General features: G+C 48.7%; 1 protein-coding gene and 1 long non-coding RNA gene across 5 annotated transcripts in view; one reads left to right on the forward strand and one right to left on the reverse strand.

The window, feature by feature from the left end:
• LOC139534668 (uncharacterized) overlaps positions 1–13,517 on the forward strand; it is a 17,464-nt gene extending 3,947 nt beyond the window's left edge. The window contains exon 2 of the long non-coding RNA XR_011666978.1: positions 12,776–13,517. This is a non-coding gene — a long non-coding RNA (uncharacterized lncRNA). The remainder of the gene's footprint in view (positions 1–12,775) is intronic.
• LOC139534666 (actin filament-associated protein 1-like) overlaps positions 1–23,189 on the reverse strand; it is a 138,687-nt gene that overhangs the window by 26,696 nt on the left and 88,802 nt on the right. For all 4 annotated transcript variants that reach the window (XM_071333982.1, XM_071333981.1, XM_071333980.1 and 1 more), the window contains exons 4-6: positions 3,672–3,780; positions 2,463–2,683; positions 1,905–2,084 (exon numbers count right to left, since the gene is read on the reverse strand). In XM_071333982.1, coding sequence (XP_071190083.1) covers positions 1,905–2,084; positions 2,463–2,683; positions 3,672–3,780 — 510 coding nt within the window. The remainder of the gene's footprint in view (positions 1–1,904; positions 2,085–2,462; positions 2,684–3,671; positions 3,781–23,189) is intronic.

The following is a 23,189-nucleotide window of genomic DNA, read 5'->3' on the forward strand; positions in this document are numbered from 1 at the left end:
TCTGCGTCTCTGGATGGAGGAACAGAGTAGGAGAGAAAGAGAGAACGAGAGATAAGGAGAGGGAGAGAGCACGAGAGAGAGAGATAGAGGGAGAGAGCGCAAGAGAGACAGAGAGTTAAAGAGTGCGCGATAAAGGAAGAGAGAGAAATAAAGACAAAGAAAGCGATAGAGAAACAGAGAGCTTTTCCCCAGCGCTCCTAGGCCACGTCCAGCCCTAATATCCAAACACATACTCCACACTAATCTGTTTGGCTCTGTGAGGTGCGCAAACACCCCCAGGCGTAATTGTATGCTGAGCTGGCCAAAATAATATCTCCTCCCTCACTGTACAGTTAATAACGCAAGGGGAACACATGTGCCTTCAATCCAATTCCTCTAGTCCAGGCCCCCGTTTCGGGGTACGTTGAACCGTGGCCAGCCGGGCCACATAATTGGGCGTGCTGATTGCAAGCCTCATTGGGTTAGATGTTAATCACCTGAAGCAGAGTTTGTTTGGGGTGAGGTTGAAGGGTATTGGTTTATTCCGTGTTCACATTTATTGGTTCAATGTGTTTTTATCGTGCATGTTTTCAGACACCTGACCAAATATGCGTCAATGTCCCGTCTCGAGCGATAATTACGGATGTTGTGTTTTTTTTATTCCTTCGCTGGTTGGGTTTGTATATTTGCGCAGTCCATTGCGGCTGCTAGCAGGTACCTCGGCGCTACCCTAGTGTGCTGTTAAGCAATAAACAAAGCTAATTAACATGTGGAAGGAGTAATCAAATCAGAACAAAAAATAGACTGTTTCCTTTTAATTCCCTTATTTCTGCAAAAAAGCTCCTATAGGGACCGACTATTTACACGTAATAGGGTTGGGAAAGCAAACATGACTGGCTGTTGTTTCCATCAGCAGTCTGCTCTGGACGAAATAGCAGACCGCTCGGTTTTTAACGGGGCCTCTCTCTCTGGGTTATTCACAGATTGAGGTGCTGTATGAAAAAGGCCGGGTCCAAACTCAGTTACAAAGGGCCCTTTCGGTAAACTGGAGGCTGGGGAAGTTCGCTGGCGGGAGCGGGGAAAAGGGAAATGAGGAAGGAGAAGGGCTCTTAAAATAGCTGCACAAGGATAAACAATGGTTCTGTCTGTCTGTCTGTCTGTCTGTCTGTCTGTCTGTCTGTCTGTCTGTCTGTTTCTTTGAATTTAACCCCCCATGGCCTCTTCCATACTGGTGATTGAAATAGAATAGCTCAAAGGCGATGGTATGGGAATGACATATGGGGCAGAGTGGAAAAGGAAAAAGCAGTCAGCAGGATGCTTTACTTTGAGGTCTCCGGGAGAGAAACAGAGGGGAGATCTGAGAGAGACTGTTTCACAGATACTAACCAAACATCCTGACATCAGAAACACCTGTTCAAAATAACCCTCTGGCCCCTAACGCAGTATCAAGAAGAAGACTCCGCCCGCTACGGCAGAAATAGAGAATTTATGTTCATACAGGACCAAAGGAGTCGCTCCCCAAGAAAAACAACCAGTGGCCTACTGTACCTTTGGACAAGCATACCACGAGATTCATCGTTTTTTTATTCTCTCAAAAATATCCAGCATCTTCCTCCAGGATTTACAGTGAATTTACTCCATCCTGTTTTCACCCCCCAAGAGTACCCTGGACTGGAGGATCTCTCTCCACAGTACCAGTCTGTTCCTGCTTATTTAGCCAACTTGCCATTGTCTTGTCAACAATGAGGGATCCTCAAATGCACCTATTAGTCTGTCACTCCGTCGACAACAGTGTCGCAGTAACATTGGGACCATTGTCTGATAGAAAACCATTGTAATTGGTGTCTGGGGTTATTGTTATCCACTCGGACTACAATAGTGTACTGCTGTAACATCATAATCTGTGTGTCAGGTTATTGTGTTACCTTGAGCCACTCCTCAGCCTGCTCTTTGCTCTGCACGGCCAGGACCAGGGCATCTGCCCCCTGGTGGACAATCTTCAGCTCGTCTTTCTTCTTCTTGCCGTCCTTGGGGACATGTGTGATGCTACAGCCTGATAACAGCAGCTCCATCTGGGGTGTCTGGTCTTTAGATGACTTGTAGCACTAGAGGAAGAGAGAGGGAGGAGAGAGGAAGTGAGAGGGAGGAGAGAGGAAGAGCGAGGAGAGAGGAAGAGGTCAAAGAACCGGTGGATTAAGTCTTTCAAATACACATGGCTTTGACCGTCTCTGGGTGCATGTGATTATTCAAGTGTGTGCGCATGTTTTTGATACTTTTTTATTGAGCTAATTTTCAGTATTTGACAGGTAAAGGACAACTGACACTCTACGAGCACATGTCTGTGAGCACAAGCAGTCATCCACAACACACCAGCATGGTCTGTGAGGAATTATGACGTTGCAGGGGGTAGACGATACAGAGGGTGACAGAGAGTGATAGTGATAGTGATAGTGCGTGTCTCTATCTGTATCATGTGTCCATACCAGCAGCTTGTTGTCCTTGATGACACAGAGCAGCTTGGTCCACTGGCCGAAGCGTTTCTTGCGCAGCAGGAAGGCACAGATGCGTGCGTCCTTGACCAGGTCCATGGAGGCCTCCTCGCTAGGCCACTGGTGACGCATCTTCTTCCCTCTGTTCCCCTTCCCATCCTCCTCCTCCTCGTCATACGACTCATACGAACTGCTCATCTGGTCAGAATCATAGTCTGAGTGATAGACGACCAGGTAGAATGTGTTAGATATTGAGTGGTTATATGTGTCCTGAGTAAATGTGTGTTCAGTCCTCACTTGGGGGGGGGGTCAAGATGTGTGGTTTCATTGTGTGTGTGTGTGTGTTTTATTCACATGTGTGAGGTTTCATTGTGTGTGTGTGTGTGTGTGTGTGTGTGTGTGTGTGTGTGTGTGTGTGTGTGTGTGTGTGTGTGTGTGTGTGTGTGTGTGTGTGTGTGTGTGTGTGTGTGTGTGTGTGTGTGTGTGTGTGTGTGTGTGTGTGTGTGTGTGTGTGTGTGTGTGTGTGTGTGGACCTGTTTAACTATTCTTGTGGGAACCAGAAGTCCCTACAAGAATAGTAAACGAACAAAAAGTTGACCAGCTGGGGACATTTTGTTAATCCCCACAAGGTCAAATGCTATTTCTAGGGGGTTTAGGGTTAAGGTTAGAATTAGTGTTAGGGTTAGAATTAAGTTAAATATTAAGGTTAGGAGCTAGGGTTAGTTGTAGGGTTAGGGTTAGGAGCTAGGGTTAGGTTTAGGGTTAGGATAAAGTTTAGGTTTTTGTGTTAGGGTTAGGGTTAGGGTTAAGGTTAGGGTTTGGGTAAGAGTACGGGTTAGGATTAGGGTTAGGTTTAGGGTTAGGGAAAATAGGATTTTGAATGGGACTGAATTGTATGTCCCCACAAGGTTAGCTGTACAAGACTGTGTGTGTGTGTGTGTGTGTGTGTGTGTGTGTGTGTGTGTGTGTGTGTGTGTGTGTGTGTGTGTGTGTGTGTGTGTGTGTGTGTTTTCTTCACATGTGTGAGTGTTTCATGTGTGTGTGTGTGTGTGTGTGTGTGTGTGTGTGTGTGTGTGTGTGTGTGTGTGTGTGTGTGTGTGTGTGTGTGTTTTATTCACATGTGTGAGGTTTCATTGTGTGTGTGTGTGTGTGTGTGTGTGTGTCTTAGTCACATGTATGTGTGCCTATATTTTGTAAACTCACTGGAAGTGATGTATTCTGGGGCTTTTCCAGGACTGAGGGGGACGGCCTCTTCATAGTAACCCTCTGGGAGAGAGCAGCTGGGGAGAGGAGGAGGCCCGTTGTCTGGAGGCTGGATGGGAGAGAGAGAGGCACTGGGTTAGCTTGTACAGTAGTGTGCTCACATCTACCTCGAACACATTCCACCTCACACACACACACACAGATAGAGAGAGATAGAGAGAGAGAGAGAGACGTAAGCTTGTACAGTAGTGTGCTCACATCTACCTCGAACACATTCTCACACACACACACACACACACACACACACACACACACACACACACACACACACACACACACACACACACACACACACACACACACACACACACACACACACACACACACACACACACACAGAGAGAGATAGAGAGAGACGTTAGCTTGTACAGTAAGTAGTGTGATAAACAGAGAGGCATCTGTTACGTTTCACTGTGGTCTATGGGAGAGTACCACAGTGAGGGCGATACGTGTGTTACGGCAGCGCAAAACCACAGGAAGTAGCTATTCTGACCCCCGTAAATATGGTGGCCGTCTTATCTCTACGTAAGACAATGGGAGGAAGTCATTAATTTAGTTATCCGCTGAGTTAACTAGTGATTGGCTTTGAAGTGTTACACTTCAGTGTTACACAGGTCATCAACATGTAAAGACTTTTCACTAAGAAGTGATGCTTTTCCACTTAGGAGATGAGCGAGAGAGAGAGACAGAGAGAGAAGTTAAAGAGAAGGAGTGGGATGGAAAATAACACTTATTTGTGGTTGTTTACTCTAGTCCACTTAGCTAGCTAGGGCGTGAGGATAAACTACCTCACTGACGTGATGCATCTGGCCGGCGCTACTACGCACTGGGGTCTTTGCGTTCAGCTCTTAAAATAACATAATTGCGGCAATAAAATGTTTATCTCATAATCTCTCCAAGCGCATGGAAATAAATATCTTCTCCGTTGACAATCAATGCAGTGATTTGAGCGTTCCCAGAGCTGGTTTTCACCCAGAAAGAGAGAGAATACAAAGAGAATTCTCTGCTGGAGAGCGATAACTTGGGTAGGAAAATAGCTTCTTATGGGTCTTTGGGGTGTTAACACTCCCTGAGGTTCTCTTTGGGGTGTTAACACTCTCGGAGGTTCTCTTTGGGGTGTTAACACTCTCAGAGGTTCTCTTTGGGGTGTTAACACTCTCGGAGGTTCTCTTTGGGGTGTTAACACTCTCGGAGGTTCTCTTTGGGGTGTTGTTAACACTCTCTGAGGTTCTCTTTGGGGTGTTGTTAACAATCTCTGAGGTTCGCTTTGGGGTGTTGTAAACACTCTCGGAGGTTCTCTTTGGGGTGTTAACACCCTCGGAGGTTCTCTTTGGGGTGTTAACACCCTCGGAGGTTCTCTTTGGGGTGTTAACACTCTCGGAGGTTCTCTTTGGGGTGTTGTTAACACTCCCTGAGGTTCTCTTTGGGGCGGTGTTAACACCCTCGGAGATTCTCTTTGGGGTGTTAACACTCTCGGAGGTTCTCTTTGGGGTGTTAACACTCCCTGAGGTTCTCTTTGGGGCGTTGTTAACACTTTCTGAGGTTCTCTTTGGGGTGTTGTTAACACTCTCTGAGGTTCTCTTTGGGGTGTTGTAAACAGTCTCGGAGGTTCTCTTTGGGGTGTTAACACTCTCGGAGGTTCTCTTTGGGGTGTTAACACTCTCGGAGGTTCTCTGGGGTGTTGTTAACACTCCCCGAGGTTCTCTTTGGGGTGTTGTTAACACTCCCTGAGGTTCTCTTTGGGGTGTTAACACTCCCTGAGGTTCTCTTTGGGGTGTTAACACTCTCTGAGGTTCTCTTTGGGGTGTTAACACTCTCGGAGGTTCTCTGGGGTGTTGTTAACACTCCCCGAGGTTCTCTTTGGGGTGTTGTTAACACTCCCTGAGGTTCTCTTTGGGGTGTTAACACTCCCAGGTTCTCTTTGGGGTGTTGTTAACACTCCCAGGTTCTCTTTGGGGTGTTGTTAACACACTCTCAGGTTCTCTTTGGGGTGTTAACACACTCTCAGGTTCTCTTTGGGGTGTTAACACACTCCTTGAGGTTCTCTTTGGAGTGTTGTTAACACTCCCCGAGGTTCTCTTTGGGGTGTTGTTAACACTCTCCGCGGTTCTCTTTGGGGTGTTGTAAACACTCTCGGAGGTTCTCTGGGGTGTTGTAAACACTCTCGGAGGTTCTCTGGGGTGTTGTTAACACTCCCCGAGGTTCTCTTTGGGGTGTTGTTAACACTCTCCGAGGTTCTCTTTGGGGTGTTGTAAACACTCTCGGAGGTTCTCTGGGGTGTTGTAAACACTCCCCGAGGATCTCTTTGGGGTGTTGTTAACACTCTCCGAGGTTCTCTTTGGGGTGTTGTAAACACTCCCTGAGGTTCTCTTTGGGGTGTTGTAAACACTCTCGGAGGTTCTCTGGGGTGTTGTTAACACTCCCTGAGGTTCTCTTTGGGGTGTTGTTAACACTCCCTGAGGTTCTCTTTGGGGTGTTGTCAACACTTTCAGGTTCTCTTTGGGGTGTTGTTAACGCTCTCAGGTTCTCTTTGGGGTGATGTTAACACTCTCAGGTTCTCTTTGGGGTGTTGTTAACACTCTCAGGTTCTCTTTAGGGTGTTGTTAACACTCTCAGGTTCTCTTTGGGGTGTTGTTAACTCTCAGGTTCTCTTTGGGGTGTTGTTAACTCTCAGGTTCTCTTTGGGGTGTTAACACACTCTCAGGTTCTCTTTTGGGTGTTAACACACTCCCTGAGGTTCTCTTTGGAGTGTTGTTAACACTCCCTGAGGTTCTCTTTGGGGTGTTGTTAACACTCCCCGAGGTTCTCTTTTGGGTGTTGTTAACACTCCCTGAGGTTCTCTTTGGGGTGTTGTAAACACTCTCGGAGGTTCTCTTTGGGGTGTTGTAAACACTCTCGGAGGTTCTCTTTTGGGTGTTGTTAACACTCCCCGAGGTTCTCTTTGGGGTGTTGTTAACACTCTCAGAGGTTCTCTTTGGGGTGTTAACACTCCCTGAGGTTCTCTTTGGGGTGATAACACTCTCGGAGGTTCTCTTTGGGGTGTCAACACTCCCTGAGGTTCTCTTTGGGGTGTTAACACTCTCTGAGGTTCTCTTTGGGGTGTTGTTAACACTCCCTGAGGTTCTCTTTGGGGCGTTGTTAACACTCTCTGAGGTTCTCTTTGGGGTGTTGTAAACACTCCCCGAGGTTCTCTTTGGGGTGTTGTTAACACTCCCCGAGGTTCTCTTTGGGGTGTTGTTAACACTCCCCGAGGTTCTCTTTGGGGTGTTGTTAACACTCCCTGAGGTTCTCTTTGGGGTGTTGTAAACACTCTCGGAGGTTCTCTTTGGGGTGTTGTAAACACTCTCGGAGGTTCTCTTTTGGGTGTTGTTAACACTCCCCGAGGTTCTCTTTGGGGTGTTGTTAACACTCTCAGAGGTTCTCTTTGGGGTGTTAACACTCCCCGAGGTTCTCTTTGGGGTGATAACACTCTCGGAGGTTCTCTTTGGGGTGTTAACACTCCCTGAGGTTCTCTTTGGGGTGTTAACACTCTCTGAGGTTCTCTTTGGGGTGTTGTTAACACTCCCTGAGGTTCTCTTTGGGCCGTTGTTAACACTCTCTGAGGTTCTCTTTGGGGTGTTGTAAACACTCTCGGAGGTTCTCTTTGGGGTGTTGTAAACACTCCCTGAGGTTCTCTTTGGGGTGTTAACACTCTCTGAGGTTCTCTTTGGGGTGTTGTTAACACTCCCTGAGGTTCTCTTTGGGCCGTTGTTAACACTCTCTGAGGTTCTCTTTGGGGTGTTGTAAACACTCTCGGAGGTTCTCTTTGGGGTGTTAACACTCTCGGAGGTTCTCTTTGGGGTGTTAACACTACTTTGGGGTGTTAACACTCTCAGAGGTTCTCTTTGGGGTGTTGTTAACACTCTCGGAGGTTCTCTTTGGGGTGTTAACACTCTCGGAGGTTCTCTTTGGGATGTTAACACTCTCGGAGGTTCTCTTTGGGGTGTTGTAAACACTCTCTGAGGTTCTCTTTGGGGTGTTGTTAACTCTCAGGTTCTCTTTGGGGTGTTGTTAACACACTCAGGTTCTCTTTGGGGTGTTGTTAACTCTCAGGTTCTCTTTGGGGTGTTGTTAACACTCTCAGGTTCTCTTTGGGGTGTTAACACACTCTCAGGTTCTCTTTGGGGTGTTAACACACTCTCAGGTTCTCTTTGCAGTTTTGTTAACACACTCAGGCTCGCTTTGGGGTTTTGTTAACACACTCAGGTTCTCTTTGGGGTGTTGTTAACACTCTCTGAGGTTCTCTTTGTGTGTTTAGTCTGTTAATAAATCCTACTGTTCACTATGTATAATCCTGGTTGACTCCATTCCCACCTGCTCTTCACTAGGCTTTATATCTAAGGCCATGAGTCCTACCTGGTCAGGTGACCAGGGTTTCCCTAGCCAGGTCACATGCGCAGGTAAAAACTGAGGCCCCATTATCGGCATCATGTCGCCTGGAAGCCCGTCCTATAAAAGGTCCACTTGACAACCTGCTGTAACCATGACAACGACCTCTCACGCCAACAACAAGCAGTTACATCTATTACCTCCGATAAAGCCTTCCACCCCCCTGTTTCTTCTCATGGAAAAGTCCGCTCTAATTGTATTTTGCAGCTGTCATTTTTAGGGGAAAATCTACCACAGTTGTGAAACGCCAGTGCTACGGGACATTTCTCGCGGCTAAGCCACAAAGGCGGTAAAGGCAAAATGGAAATATGTGCCTGTTCATAAAAGGGAGGAGCGATAAAACAATTTCTGTGTGTTGTTTTACAGTGCAGAGCTATGTCAGAAATGATGTGTCACTGTGTCATGATCAAAGCATTTATACTGAACGATACACAGTGGATTTGGGATGTGGGGCAATACTCCCAAAAGGTCAAGATTAACCTTGACACACATCCTGCAGGACTGGACCAGATTACTACTAGCAGTAACACCGTATGCATCCATCTAGATCGGGGAAAAGCTGAATGCAAAATCAATACGATGAAACTACACTTACTGGCCAAAAGGGAAATGGTAGCTGAATAAACTAAAGTGCTGAGTTCTGAAATACAGACTAACATACTGCTATAACTGAATGATGCTATGTATTGGGCCTGCATTCTAGTAGCCACAGTCCATTTAGCTCAATGACCAGGGTGAAAGAGAACTATTAGCATGCAGTCTGCAGCCCCAACTCTCAGCCACTCTGACTAGGCCCAGCCAAACCGCAAACTGACAAACACTAACCGTTAATGATAAACACAGATTAATCACCAAAATGCTTCTTCAGTCTATCTGCATAACTTCCCATTAGCCCATGTCTTTAACCTCTAAAAGGGGGCGTTCTTCTAAGCTAACATATAGAACTAAATGATTTGATAAAATAATGACTTTACTACTATAGCCCATAGAAACGCAATGAATAGCACCTTCATAAAACAGACAGTCCAAAACAAGTTGAAAAGGAATAAGGATTTTAAGTGTCTGTCCTATACCTAGGAGATATATTGTTTTTAACCCCTTATTTTTGTTGGCAAAAAACTACCTACAAACACTATATATACAAAAGTATGTGGACACGCCTTCAAATTAGTAGATTCGGCTATTTCAGCCACACCTGTTGTTGACAGGCGTATACAATCGAGCACACAACCATGCATTCTCCATAGACAAACATTGGCAATAGCTTACCGAATACCTTACTGAAGAGCTCAGTGACATTCAGCGTGGCACTGTCATAGGATGTGTCCTTTCCAACAAGTCAGTTGGTCAAATTTCTGCCCTACTAGAGCTGCCCCGGTCAACTGTAAGTGCTGTTATTGTGAAGTGGAAACGTAACAATCGTCTGTCCTCGGTTGCCACACTCACTACCGAGTTCCAAACTGCCTCTGGAAGCAACGTCAGCACAAGAACTGTTCGTCGGGAGCTTCATGAAATGGGTTTCCATGGCCAAGCAGCCGCACACAAGTCTAAGATCACCATGCGCAATGCCGAGCGTCGGCTGGAGTGGTGTAAAGCTCGCCGCCATTGGACTCGGGAGCAGTGGAAACATGTTCTCTGGAGCGGTGAATCACGCTTCACCATCTGGCAGTCCCAATGGATGAATATGGGTTTGGCGGATGCCAGGAGAATGCTACCTGCCAGAATGCATAGTGCCAACTGTAAAGTTTGGTGGAGGAGGAATAATGGTCTGGGGCTGTTTTTCATTGTTCGAGTGAAGGGAAATCCTAACGCTACAGCATACAATTACATTATAGATGATTCTGTGCTTCCAACTTTGTGGTAACAGTTTGCAGAAGGCCCTTTCCTGTTTCAGCATGACAATGCCCCTACGCACAAAGCGAAGTCCATACAGAAATGGTTTGTCGAGATCGGTGTGGAAGAACTTGACATCACAGAACCCTGACCTCAACCCCATTGGAATTGGAACGCCGACTGCGAGCCAGGCCTAATCGCACAACATCAGTGCCCGAAGCAAATGGAAGCAAGTCCCCGCAGCAATGTTCCAACATCTAGTGGAAAGCCTTCCCAGAAGAATGGAGGCTGTTATTGTAGCAACGAGGGGACAAACTCCATATTAATGCCCATGATTTTGGAATGAGATGTTCAACAAGCAGGTGTCCACATACTTTTGGTCATGTAGTGTACTTGCATTCATTTTTTAAATGGGTACCGGGTTACCTTCAGACGAGTCCCGTGAAAATTGTGGGGGTCATATTAGTTTGTAGCCAAAACGTTTTGGACGCTACAGACAGAAGTTGGCACATCGGCTGGTATTGACTTCAGACGAGTCCCGTGGGGCTTTTGGGGGTCGTAGAGCAAATCATATTCGTGAGAGTCTCATCTTTCCATAGAGTGGTCATATTAGTTTGTAAGCCAAACCGTTTGGACGAAGGCCGATTTACACCACTTTAGCTCGGCCATCTTCCACGGAAGCCTGACATAGAAAGCCTGACATCGGCGGATGGGGTGGATTGAGACGCAGCCCATTCAAAAGACAGATTGTGACGGATGCGTCAACAGACTCTTCAAACCCTTCCTGCCTTTTTCAATACTCTCTCCATCTACACTCATTTATCTTCCCCCTCTCTCTCTCTCCATCTACACTCATTTATCTTCCCCCTCTCTCTCTCTCTCTCTCCATCTACACTCATTTATCTTCCCCCTCTCTCTCTCTCCATCTACACTCATTTATCTTCCCCCTCTCTCTCTTTCTCTCTCCATCTATGTATTTACTCCCTCATCTACCCTCCCCTTCTCCCTCTCCCCCATCTACCCTCCCCTTCTCCCTCCCCATCTACGCTCCCCCATCTACACTCCCCCCATCTACCCTCCCCTTCTCCCTCTCCCCCATCTACCCTCCCCTTCTCCCTCCCCATCTACGCTCCCCCCATCTACACTCCCCCCATCTACCCTCCCCTTCTCCCTCCCCCCCATCTACCCTCCCATCTACCCTCCCCTTCCCCCTCTACCCTCCCCTTCTCCCTCTACCCTCCCCTTCTCCCTCTACCCTCCCCTTCTCCCTCTACCATCCCCTTCTCCCTCTACCCTCCCCTTCTCCCTCTACCCTCCCCCCATCTACCCTCCCTCTCTCCCCCACCCCATCTACCCTCCGTCTCTCTCCTCCTCTCCCCTCTCTCCCACCCCATCTACCCTCCCTCTCTGCCCATCACCCCCCCCTCTCCCCCATTAGACATAAGGAAGTGGATGGCTGAAAACTTTCTACTTTTAAACTCGGACAAAACAGTGATGCTTGTTCTAGGTCCCAAGAAACAAAGAGATCTTCTGTTAAATCTGACAATTCATCTTGATGGTTGTAAAGTCGTCTCAAATAAAACTGTGAAGGACCTCGGCGTTACTCTTGACCCTGATCTCTCTTTTGACGAACATATCAAGACTGTTTCAAGGACAGCTTTTTTCCATCTACGTAACATTGCAAAAATCAGACATTTTCTGTCCAAAAATGATGCAGAAAAATTAATCCATGCATTTGTTACTTCTAGGTTAGACTACTGCAATGCTCTACTTTCCGGCTACCCGGATAAAGCACTAAATAAACTTCAGTTAGTGCTAAATACGGCTGCTAGAATCCTGACTAGAACCAAGAAATTTGATCATATTACTCCAGTGCTAGCTTCCCTACACTGGCTTCCTGTTAAGGCAAGGGCTGATTTCAAGGTTTTACTGTTAACCTATAAAGCGTTACATGGGCTTGCTCCTACCTATCTTTCCGAGTTGGTCCTGCCGTACATACCAATACGTACGCTACGGTCACAAGACGCAGGCCTCCTAATTGTCCCTAGAATTTCTAAGCAAACAGCGGGAGGCAGGGCTTTCTCCTATAGATCTCCATTTTTATGGAACAGTCTGCCTACCCATGTGAGAGACGCAGACTCGGTCTCAACCTTTAAGTCTTTACTGAAGACTTATCTCTTCAGTAGGTCATATGATTGAGTGTAGTCTGGCCCAGGAGTGTGAAGGTGAACGGAAAGGCTCTGGAGCAACGAACCGCCCTTGCTGTCTCTGCCAGGCCGGTTCCCCTCTCTCCACTGGGATTCTCTGCCTCTAACCCTGTTACAGGGGCTGAGTCACTGGCTTGCTGGTGCTCTTTCATGCCGTCCCTAGGAGGGGTGCGTCACTTGAGTGGGTTGAGTTACTGACGTGATCTTCCTGTCTGGGTTGGCGCCCCCCCTTGGTTTGTGCTGTGGTGGAGACCTTTGTGGGCTATACTCGGCCTTGTCTCAGGATTGTAAGTTGGTGGTTGAGGATTTCCCTCTAGTGGTGCGGGGGCTGTGCTTTGGCAAAGTGGGTGGGGTTATATCCTTCCTGTTTGGCCCTGTCCGGGGGTTTCTTCGGATGGGGCCACAGTGTCTCCTGACCGCTCCTGTCTCAGCCTCCAGTATTTATGCTGCAGTAGTTTATGTGTCGGGGGGCTAGGGTCAGTTGGTTACCTGGAGTACTTCTCCTGTCTTATCCAGTGTCCTGTGTGAATTTAAGTATGCTCTCTCTAATTCTCTCGTTCTCTCTTTCTCTCTGAGAACCTGAGCCCTAGGACCATACGTCAGGACTACCGGGCATGATGACACCTTGCTATCCCCAGTCCGCCTGGCCTTGCTGCTATTCCAGTTTCAACTGTTCTGCCTGCGGTTACGGAACCCCTACCTGTCCCAGACCTGCTGTTTTCAACTCTTAATGATCGGCTATGAAAAGCCAACTGAGATTTATTCCTGATTATTATTTGACCATGCTTGTCATTTATGAACATTTTGAAAATCTTGGCTCTCTCTAATTTTCTCCTTCTCTCTTTCTTTCTCTCGGAGGACCTGAGCCCTAGGACCATACGTCGGGACTACCGGCCGTGGTGACTCCTTGCTGTCCCCAGTCCGCCTGGCCTTGCTGCTATTCCAGTTTCAACTGTTCTGCCTGCGGTTATGGAACCCCTACCTGTCCCAGACCTGCTGTTTTCAACTCTTAATGATCGGCTATGAAAAGCCAACTGAGATTTATTCCTGATTATTATTTGACCATGCTTGTCATTTATGAACATTTTGAAAATCTTGGCTCTCTCTAATTTTCTCCTTCTCTCTTTCTTTCTCTCGGAGGACCTGGGCCCTAGGACCATGCGTCGGGACTGCCGCCCGTGGTGACTCCTTGCTGTCCCCAGTCCGCCTGGCCTTGCTGCTATTCCAGTTTCAGCTGTTCTGCCTGCGGTTATGGAACCGCCACCTGTCCCAGACCTGTTGTTTTTCAACTCTTGATGATCGGCTATGAAAAGCCAACTGAAAATTATTCATGATTATTATTTGACCATGCTTGTCACTTATGAACATTTTTGAACATCTTGGCATAGTTCTGTTATAATCTCCACCCGGCACAGCCAGAAGAGGACTGGCCACCCCTCATAGCCTGGTTCCTCTCTAGGTTTCTTCCTAGGTTTTGGCCTTTCTAGGGAGTTTTTCCTAGCCACCGTGCTTCTACACCTGCATTACTAGCTGTTTGGGGTTTTAGGCTGGGTGTCTGTACAGCACTTCGAGATATTAGCTGATGTACGAAGGGCTATATAAAATAAAATTGATTGATTGATTGATTGATCTACCCTCCCTCTCTCCCCCATCTACCCTCCCTCTCTTCCCCCATCTACCCTCCCTCTCTTCCCCCATCTACCCTCCCTCTCTCCCCCATCTACCCTCCCTCTCTCCCTCATCTACCCTCCCTCTCTCCCCCATCTACCCTCCCTCTCTCCCTCATCTACCCTCCCTCTATCCCCCATCTACCCTCCGTCTCTCTCCTGCCCACCCCCTCTCTCCCACCCCATCTACCCTCCCTCTCTCCCCCATCTACCCTCCCTCTCTCTGCTCATCCCCCCCTCTCTCCCACCCAATCTATCTCCCTCTCCCCCACCCCATTTACCCCCCTCTCTGTCCTCACCCCCCCATCTTCCCTCCCTTTCTCCATCTATATACTCCCTTTCTCTCTCTCATCTATAACTAACTCATAGACGTGGCTCGACCCCAGAACCTTATCACATTTCCTCTGGGAAACACTGCTTTGTGGTGAACTCATTTCCTGGCAAGACCACAGGCCCACTAAACTCCACAACCGCTCCCCCACCCCTTCTAACCCGCACGAAAACTCCCCGCTGCACCCAGGGAGGACAAGAGAATAAAAGACAGCTGAGCGAGTGGAACACTTCTAGACTTCAAGACTGTAAATGGCAGAGAAATGAAGAAAAGTAAGAACGAAAGAGTTCGATCTTGACAATTGAACAATAAGCTCTGCAGGCAAAATACGGCACTTCACATCTCGACCTCGAAACACAAAAGCCGGATGTTAGGTTTGCGTTGGTGTTGTGGTTTGCGTTGGTGTTGTGGGACTGTCGATGTTGGAAGGCCCGAACCTCTCAGCATTATCAGAATGCGCTCATTTCATCCTTAAAAAGTTAGCAACAACAGCAACATTAATAACTCTCAGAGATATGATTGTTTTAGATCTGCGTTTTGAAACTCAATGCGAGTTACTTGAGATGGAGACGGGAGTCGTGACCCCATCACTCTGTTATGAAATGATGTAAGAGATTAGAGGTACTCAAGGTCTGGTCAAGTACTTTGGACACACACACACACACCTACTCAACAACCAACAGCCTGTTCGTATCACACCACTAATCTGTCTTGACGATTCACACGAGCTGACTAACAGAGTGCATTGTGGTCCAAATGCATTCCAGCCTCCAATTGACCATAAACAAACAGCATCCATAAACCCCAATGCGGTGTCGGTCCAGATGGATGTGTATGCTCTAACTAACACTGATCGTTTCCGTCTGTTCAACTTCCACAGATCTCAAAGCCATCCACAGATCTCAAAGCCATCCACAGATCTCAAAGCCATCCACAGATCTCAAAGTCATCCACGTCCTCCCATCCTATTGTTGTCTCCCATTCATCTACCACTTAGATGTATAGAAATATTTCAAAAACTTGATCTGCGCTTGACTGAGTGTGCCTGGAGGAATGAAACCAATGGGATAGGCCCATCTGGTACTCCATTTAGGATCAATAAATAAATACTGCTACAGATCTTTGCATTTGCTGCAAAATACAGATACCCTTAAACCCACCAATTCTATTGTAAATTCCCATCCATGTATTGTTTAGATCAACAGATCTCTGCAGTTGGTGCCTTTGAACCCACCAATTCGATCCCTTCCAGGGAGAAGACAGTGTGTGATTAGGGAGCTGCAGTGAGGGAGGTCTCAAGCCTGACCTTGGTTTGGAGACTTGACTCTATCTTGACTGAGCTGAGCTCCACATACCAGAGACCAGTCAGTTGTCCACTCTGTCTAGACTGGGCTGAGCTCCACATACCAGAGACCAGTCAGTTGTCCACTCTGTCTAGACTGGGCTGAGCTCCACATACCAGAGACCAGTCAGTTGTCCACTCTGTCTGTCTAGACTGGGCTGAGCTCCACATACCAGAGACCAGTCAGTTGTCCACTCTGTCTAGACTGGGCTGAGCTCCACATAGCAGAGACCAGTCAGTCGTCCACTCTGTCATACCAGCGCCCAGTCAGTCGTCCACTCTGTCTGTCTAGACTGGGCTGAGCTCCACATACCAGAGACCAGTCAGTCGTCCACTCTGTCTGTCTAGACTGGGCTGAGCTCCACATACCAGAGACCAGTGGCACGTCCATCTGTCTGTCTAGACTGGGCTGAGCTCCACATACCAGAGACCAGTCAGTTGTCCACTCTGTCTGTCTAGACTGGGCTGAGCTCCACATACCAGAGACCATTGACTGTCCCACTCTGTCTGTCTAGACTGGGCTGAGCTCCACATACCAGAGACCAGTCAGTCGTCCACTCTGTCTGTCTAGACTGGGCTGAGCTCCACATACCAGAGACCAGTCAGTTGTCCACTCTGTCTAGACTGGGCCGAGCTCCACATACCAGAGACCAGTCAGTTGTCCACTCTGTCTGTCTAGACTGGGCTGAGCTCCACATACCAGAGACCAGTCAGTCGTCCACTCTGTCTAGACTGGGCTGAGCTCCACATACCAGAGACCAGTCAGTCGTCCACTCTGTCTAGACTGGGCTGAGCTCCACATACCAGAGACCAGTCAGTCGTCCACTCTGTCTGTCTAGACTGGGCTGAGCTCCACATACCAGAGACCAGTCAGTCGTCCACTCTGTCTGTCTAGACTGGGCTGAGCTCCACATACCAGAGACCAGTCAGTCGTCCACTCTGTCTGTCTAGACTGGGCTGAGCTCCACATACCAGAGACCAGTCAGTCGTCCACTCTGTCTAGACTGGGCTGAGCTCCACATACCAGAGACCAGTCAGTCGTCCACTCTGTCTAGACTGGGCTGAGCTCCACATACCAGAGACCAGTCAGTCGTCCACTCTGTCTAGACTGGGCTGAGCTCCACATTCCAGAGACCAGTCAGTCGTCCACTCTGTCTAGACTGGGCTGAGCTCCACATACCATAGACCAGTCAGTTGTCCACTCTGTCTAGACTGGGCTGAGCTCCACATACCAGAGACCAGTCAGTCGTCCACTCTGTCTGTCTAGACTGGGCTGAGCTCCACATACCAGAGACCAGTCAGTCGTCCACTCTGTCTAGACTGGGCTGAGCTCCACATACCAGAGACCAGTCAGTTGTCCACTCTGTCTAGACTGGGCTGAGCTCCACATACCAGAGACCAGTCAGTCGTCCACTCTGTCTGTCTAGACTGGGCTGAGCTCTACATACCAGAGACCAGTCAGTCGTCCACTCTGTCTAGACTGGGCTGAGCTCCACATACCAGAGACCAGTCAGTTGTCCACTCTGTCTAGACTGGGCTGAGCTCCACATACCAGAGACCAGTCAGTTGTCCACTCTGTCTAGACTGGGCTGAGCTCCACATACCAGAGACCAGTCAGTCGTCCACTCTGTCTGTCTAGACTGGGCTGAGCTCCACATAGCAGAGACCAGTCAGTCGTCCACTCTGTCTAGACTGGGCTGAGCTCCACATACCAGAGACCAGTCAGTTGTCCACTCTGTCTAGACTGGGCTGAGCTCCACATACCAGAGACCAGTCAGTCGTCCACTCTGTCTAGACTGGGCTGAGCTCCCATACCAGAGACCAGTAGTGTCCACTCTGTCTAGACTGGGCTGAGCTCCACATACCAGAGACCAGTCAGTTGTCACTCTGTCTAGACGGCTAGCCCACATACCAGAGACCAGTCAGTCGTCCACTCTGTCTGTCTAGACTGGGCTGAGCTCCACATAGCAGAGACCAGTCAGTCGTCCACTCTGTCTAGACTGGGCTGAGCTCCACATACCAGAGACCAGTCAGTTGTCCACTCTGTCTAGACTGGGCTGAGCTCCACATACCAGAGACCAGTCAGTTGTCCACTCTGTCTGTCTAGACTGGGCTGAGCTCCACATACCAGAGACCAGTCAGTTGTCCACTCTGTCTGTCTAGACTGGGCTGAGCTCCACATACCAGAGACCAGTCAGTCGTCCACTCTGTCTAGACTGGGCTGAGCTCCACATACCAGAGACCAGTCAGTTGTCCACTCTGTCTAGACTGGGCTGAGCTCCACATACCAGAGACCAGTCAGTTGTCCACTCTGTCTGTCTAGACTGGGCTGAGCTCCACATACCAGAGACCAGTCAGTTGTCCACTCTGTCTGTCTAGACTGGGCTGAGCTCCACATACCAGAGACCAGTCAGTTGTCCACTCTGTCTGTCTAGACTGGGCTGAGCTCCACATACCAGAGACCAGTCAGTCGTCCACTCTGTCTAGACTGGGCTGAGCTCCACATACCAGCGCCCAGTCAGTCGTCCACTCTGTCTGTCTAGACTGGGCTGAGCTCCACATACCAGCGCCCAGTCAGTCGTCCACTCTGTCTGTCTAGACTGGGCTGAGCTCCACATACCAGAGACCAGTCAGTCGTCCACTCTGTCTAGACTGGGCTGAGCTCCACATACCAGCGCCCAGTCAGTCGTCCACTCTGTCTGTCTAGACTGGGCTGAGCTCCACATACCAGAGACCAGTCAGTCGTCCACTCTGTCTAGACTGGGCTGAGCTCCACATACCAGAGACCAGTCAGTCGTCCACTCTGTCTAGACTGGGCTGAGCTCCACATACCAGAGACCAGTCAGTCGTCCACTCTGTCTGTCTAGACTGGGCTGAGCTCCACATACCAGAGACCAGTCAGTCGTCCACTCTGTCTAGACTGGGCTGAGCTCCACATACCAGAGACCAGTCAGTTGTCCACTCTGTCTAGACTGGGCTGAGCTCCACATTCCAGAGACCAGTCAGTCGTCCACTCTGTCTAGACTGGGCTGAGCTCCACATACCAGAGACCAGTCAGTTGTCCACTCTGTCTAGACTGGGCTGAGCTCCACATACCAGAGACCAGTCAGTTGTCCACTCTGTCTAGACTGGGCTGAGCTCCACATACCAGAGACCAGTCAGTCGTCCACTCTGTCTAGACTGGGCTGAGCTCCACATACCAGAGACCAGTCAATCGTCCACTCTGTCTAGACTGGGCTGAGCTCTACATACCAGAGACCAGTCAGTTGTCCACTCTGTCTAGACTGGGCTGAGCTCCACATACCAGAGACCAGTCAGTCGTCCACTCTGTCTAGACTGGGCTGAGCTCCACATACCAGAGACCAGTCAGTCGTCCACTCTGTCTAGACTGAGCTGAGCTCCACATACCAGAGACCAGTCAGTTGTCCACTCTGTCTGTCTAGACTGGGCTGAGCTCCACATACCAGAGACCAGTCAGTCGTCCACTCTGTCTGTCTAGACTGGGCTGAGCTCCACATACCAGAGACCAGTCAGTCGTCCACTCTGTCTAGACTGGGCTGAGCTCCACATACCAGAGACCAGTCAGTTGTCCACTCTGTCTAGACTGGGCTGAGCTCCACATACCAGAGACCAGTCAGTTGTCCACTCTGTCTGTCTAGACTGGGCTGAGCTCCACATACCAGAGACCAGTCAGTCGTCCACTCTGTCTAGACTGGGCTGAGCTCCACATACCAGAGACCAGTCAGTCGTCCACTCTGTCTAGACTGGGCTGAGCTCCACATACCAGAGACCAGTCAGTCGTCCACTCTGTCTGTCTAGACTGGGCTGAGCTCCACATACCAGAGACCAGTCAGTTGTCCACTCTGTCTAGACTGGGCCGAGCTCCACATACCAGAGACCAGTCAGTTGTCCACTCTGTCTGTCTAGACTGGGCTGAGCTCCACATACCAGAGACCAGTCAGTCGTCCACTCTGTCTAGACTGGGCTGAGCTCCACATACCAGAGACCAGTCAGTCGTCCACTCTGTCTAGACTGGGCTGAGCTCCACATACCAGAGACCAGTCAGTCGTCCACTCTGTCTGTCTAGACTGGGCTGAGCTCCACATACCAGAGACCAGTCAGTTGTCCACTCTGTCTGTCTAGACTGGGCTGAGCTCCACATACCAGAGACCAGTCAGTTGTCCACTCTGTCTGTCTAGACTGGGCTGAGCTCCACATACCAGAGACCAGTCAGTTGTCCACTCTGTCTAGACTGGGCTGAGCTCCACATACCAGAGACCAGTCAGTCGTCCACTCTGTCTAGACTGGGCTGAGCTCCACATACCAGCGCCCAGTCAGTCGTCCACTCTGTCTGTCTAGACTGGGCTGAGTCCAGTCAGTCGTGTAGTTCTGTCTGTCTGTGTAGGAGGAGTAGTCAGTGTTGTGTCAATGTGTTTGCCGTTGTGGCAGTTTGGACGCACTGAGGGGACAGACGCAGGTGGACACCCAGTTTGTCTAGAATAGAATAGAATAAAACTTTATTGTCCATCCAGGATGGAATTTTTCTTTTGGCATCACCTTCCATTAAAATGATCCCACACACATACCTTGTCACCTCATACATTTAAACCAGTCAGTCCATCATACTGCATAGACTAAAAATATAGAGGACATTGACACATTCACTCACAACTGACCGCTGTCCCAACTGCACTGGATAGATCAGTATATATAGCGATACAATTTACGTTGCGTTATGTAGTCCAACAGCACAAGGAACTAATGAATGTTTGAAGACCTTCTACTCGGCCATGGGCATTCTGAAGTGTCGGCCAGAAGGAAGCCTCACGAACCGAGGGTGTAGAGGGCGGGAGGGGTCTCTAGGAGAGAAAGACTACATTTCCCAAGATGCTTTGGGTTTTTCTTTAGGTTGAGGGCCTGTAGCTATTGTCTCTACATACATCAAGCAAGTGTAGTATTCTGGAGGAGGGTTGATGCCAGAAGAGCCATGCACATAGACACATGGTTCCCGATCATTGAGTTGTTCATGTCAGCTGTACACCTTCCAACACACTGAACTTACTAAAACAGTGTCCACACAGACAGCATTCATCTGCTCCTCTTAAATCCATGCAGGACAAACACACACGCACACGCACACGCACATGCACACACACACACACACACACACACACACACACACACACACACACACACACACACACACACACACACACACACACACACACACACACACACACACACACACACACACACACACACACACACACACACACACACACACAGGCACACGTTCCATTGCAGAGGTCAAGGTAAGGTCAAATTGGTTCCAGACGTCCCCGGAGATGAAAGGCACAACACAGTACCAGAGGGGTGCAGCACAGTAGATACCCATCAGCCTCTCTGCTGCTCCGGTTTGTCCTGATTTGGCATCAGTGGACCTGGTTTAGCCTGGATCAGCCTAGTTTTACATGGGTGCACAGTCATACCATCATATATTTTTAAAGAGGCACATGTTTACAATTCTCTGTTGTCTTAAGTCTGTGTGTTCGTTGTATTTAGGTTGTAGTAGTGATGTGGCTGGCCAAAATACGTTGTATTTTCCTCGGTGAACAACACAACAAGGCGTTTCCTTCCATCTCCATGACCTCACTGCAATTCCAATATCAAGTTTCAATGTCACATGCACAAGTACAGTGAAACGCCTTTCTTGCAAACTCAAAAGCCAACAATTCAGTAATCAACAACAAAGTAGTACTGGAAGAAAAACACACCAGAAAAAAGAATAGGAAATGCATACACAATAAAGAAAGTAAGCAAGAATACTAAACTCAGCAAAAAAAGAAACGTCCCTTTTTCAGGACCCTGTCTTTCAAAGATAGTTCGTAAAAATCGAAATAACTTCACAGATCTTCATTGTAAAGGGTTTAAACACCGTTTCCCATGCTTGTTCAATGAACCATAAACAATTAATGAACCTGTGGAACAGTCGTTAAGACACTAACAGCTTACAGACAGTAGGCAATTAAGGTCACAGTTATGAAAACTTAGGACACTAAAGAGGCCTTTCTACTGACTCTGAAAAACACAAAAAGAAAGATGCCCAGGGTCCCTGCTCATCTGCGTGAACGTGCCTTAGGCATGCTGCAAGGAGGCATGAAGACTGCAGATCTGACCAGGGCAATAAATTGCAATGTCCGTACTGTGAGACGCCTAAGACAGCGCTACAGGGGGACAGGACGGACAGCTGATCGTCCTCGCAGTGGCAGATCACGTGTAACAACACCTGCACAGGATCGGTACATACGAACATCACACCTGCGGGACAGGTACAGGATGGCAACAACAACTGCCCAAGTTACACCAGGAACGCACAATCCCTCCATCAGTGCTCAGACTGTCAGCAATAGGCTGAGAGAGGCTGGACTGAGGACTTGTAGGCCTGTTGTAAGGCAGGTCCTCACCAGACATCACCGGCAACAACGTCGCCTATGGGCACAAACCCACCGTCGCTGGACCAGACAGGTCAGGAAAAAAGTGCTCTTCACTGACGAGTTGCGGTTTTGTCTCACCAGGGGTGATGGTCGGATTCACGTTTATCGTCGAAGGAATGAGCGTTACACCGAGGCCTGTACTCTGGAGCGGGATCGATTTGGAAGTGGAGGGTCCGTCATGGTTTGGGGCGGTGTGTCACAGCATCATCGGACTGAGCTTGTTGTCATTGCAGGCAATCTCAACGCTGTGCGTTACAGGGAAGACATCCTCCTCCCTCATGTGGTACCCTTCCTGCAGGCTCATCCTGACATGACCCTCCAGCATGACAATGCCACCAGCCATACTGCTTGTTCTGTGCGTGATTTCCTGCAAGACAGGAATGTCAGTGTTCTGCCATGGCCAGGGAAGAGCCCAGATCTCAATCCCATTGAGCACGTCTGGAATCGGTTGGCTCAGAGGGTGAGGGCTAGGGCCATTCCCCCCAGAAATGTCCGGGAACTTGCAGGCGCCTTGGTGGAAGAGTGGGGTAACATCTCACAGCAAGCACTGGCAAATCTGGTGCAGTCCCCGAGGAGGAGATGCACTGCAGTACTTAATGCAGCTGGTGGCCACACCAGATACTGACTGTTACTTTTGATTTTGAACCCGTTTTTGTTCAGGGACACATTATTCCATTTCTGTTATTTACATGCCTGTGGAACTTGTTCAGTTTATGTCTCAGTTGTTGCTCCAATACCATATTTACAACGTGCAGGGATACTGGAGTGAGGGAGGTAGATATGTATAGGATTAAGGGGACTAGGCAACACGATATAAGATAAACAGAGTAGCAGCAGCTTGTATGTGAGTGGGTGTGTGAAGAGTCAGTATAAATGTATGTGCATATTATGTGTAAGTGAGCAGATGATGAAGTGTGTGTGTGTGTGTGTGTGTGTGTGTGTGTGTGTGTGTGTGTGTGTGTGTGTGTGTGTGTGTGTGTGTGTGTGTGTGTGTGTGTGTGTGTGTGTGTAGGGCTCTGTGACTGTGCATAGAGACAGTGCAGAGATTGGAAAAGAAGGTCAATAAAGATACAAGGTTAATAACTCAGTCTGTGTAGCTATTTTGTTAGCTATTTATAAGTCATGCAAGAGCCTGCTGGCGACAGACTTCATGTAC

The sequence above is a fragment of the Salvelinus alpinus genome, chromosome 11, assembly GCF_045679555.1.
Source record: "Salvelinus alpinus chromosome 11, SLU_Salpinus.1, whole genome shotgun sequence".
NCBI classification, from domain to species: domain Eukaryota; kingdom Metazoa; phylum Chordata; class Actinopteri; order Salmoniformes; family Salmonidae; genus Salvelinus; species Salvelinus alpinus.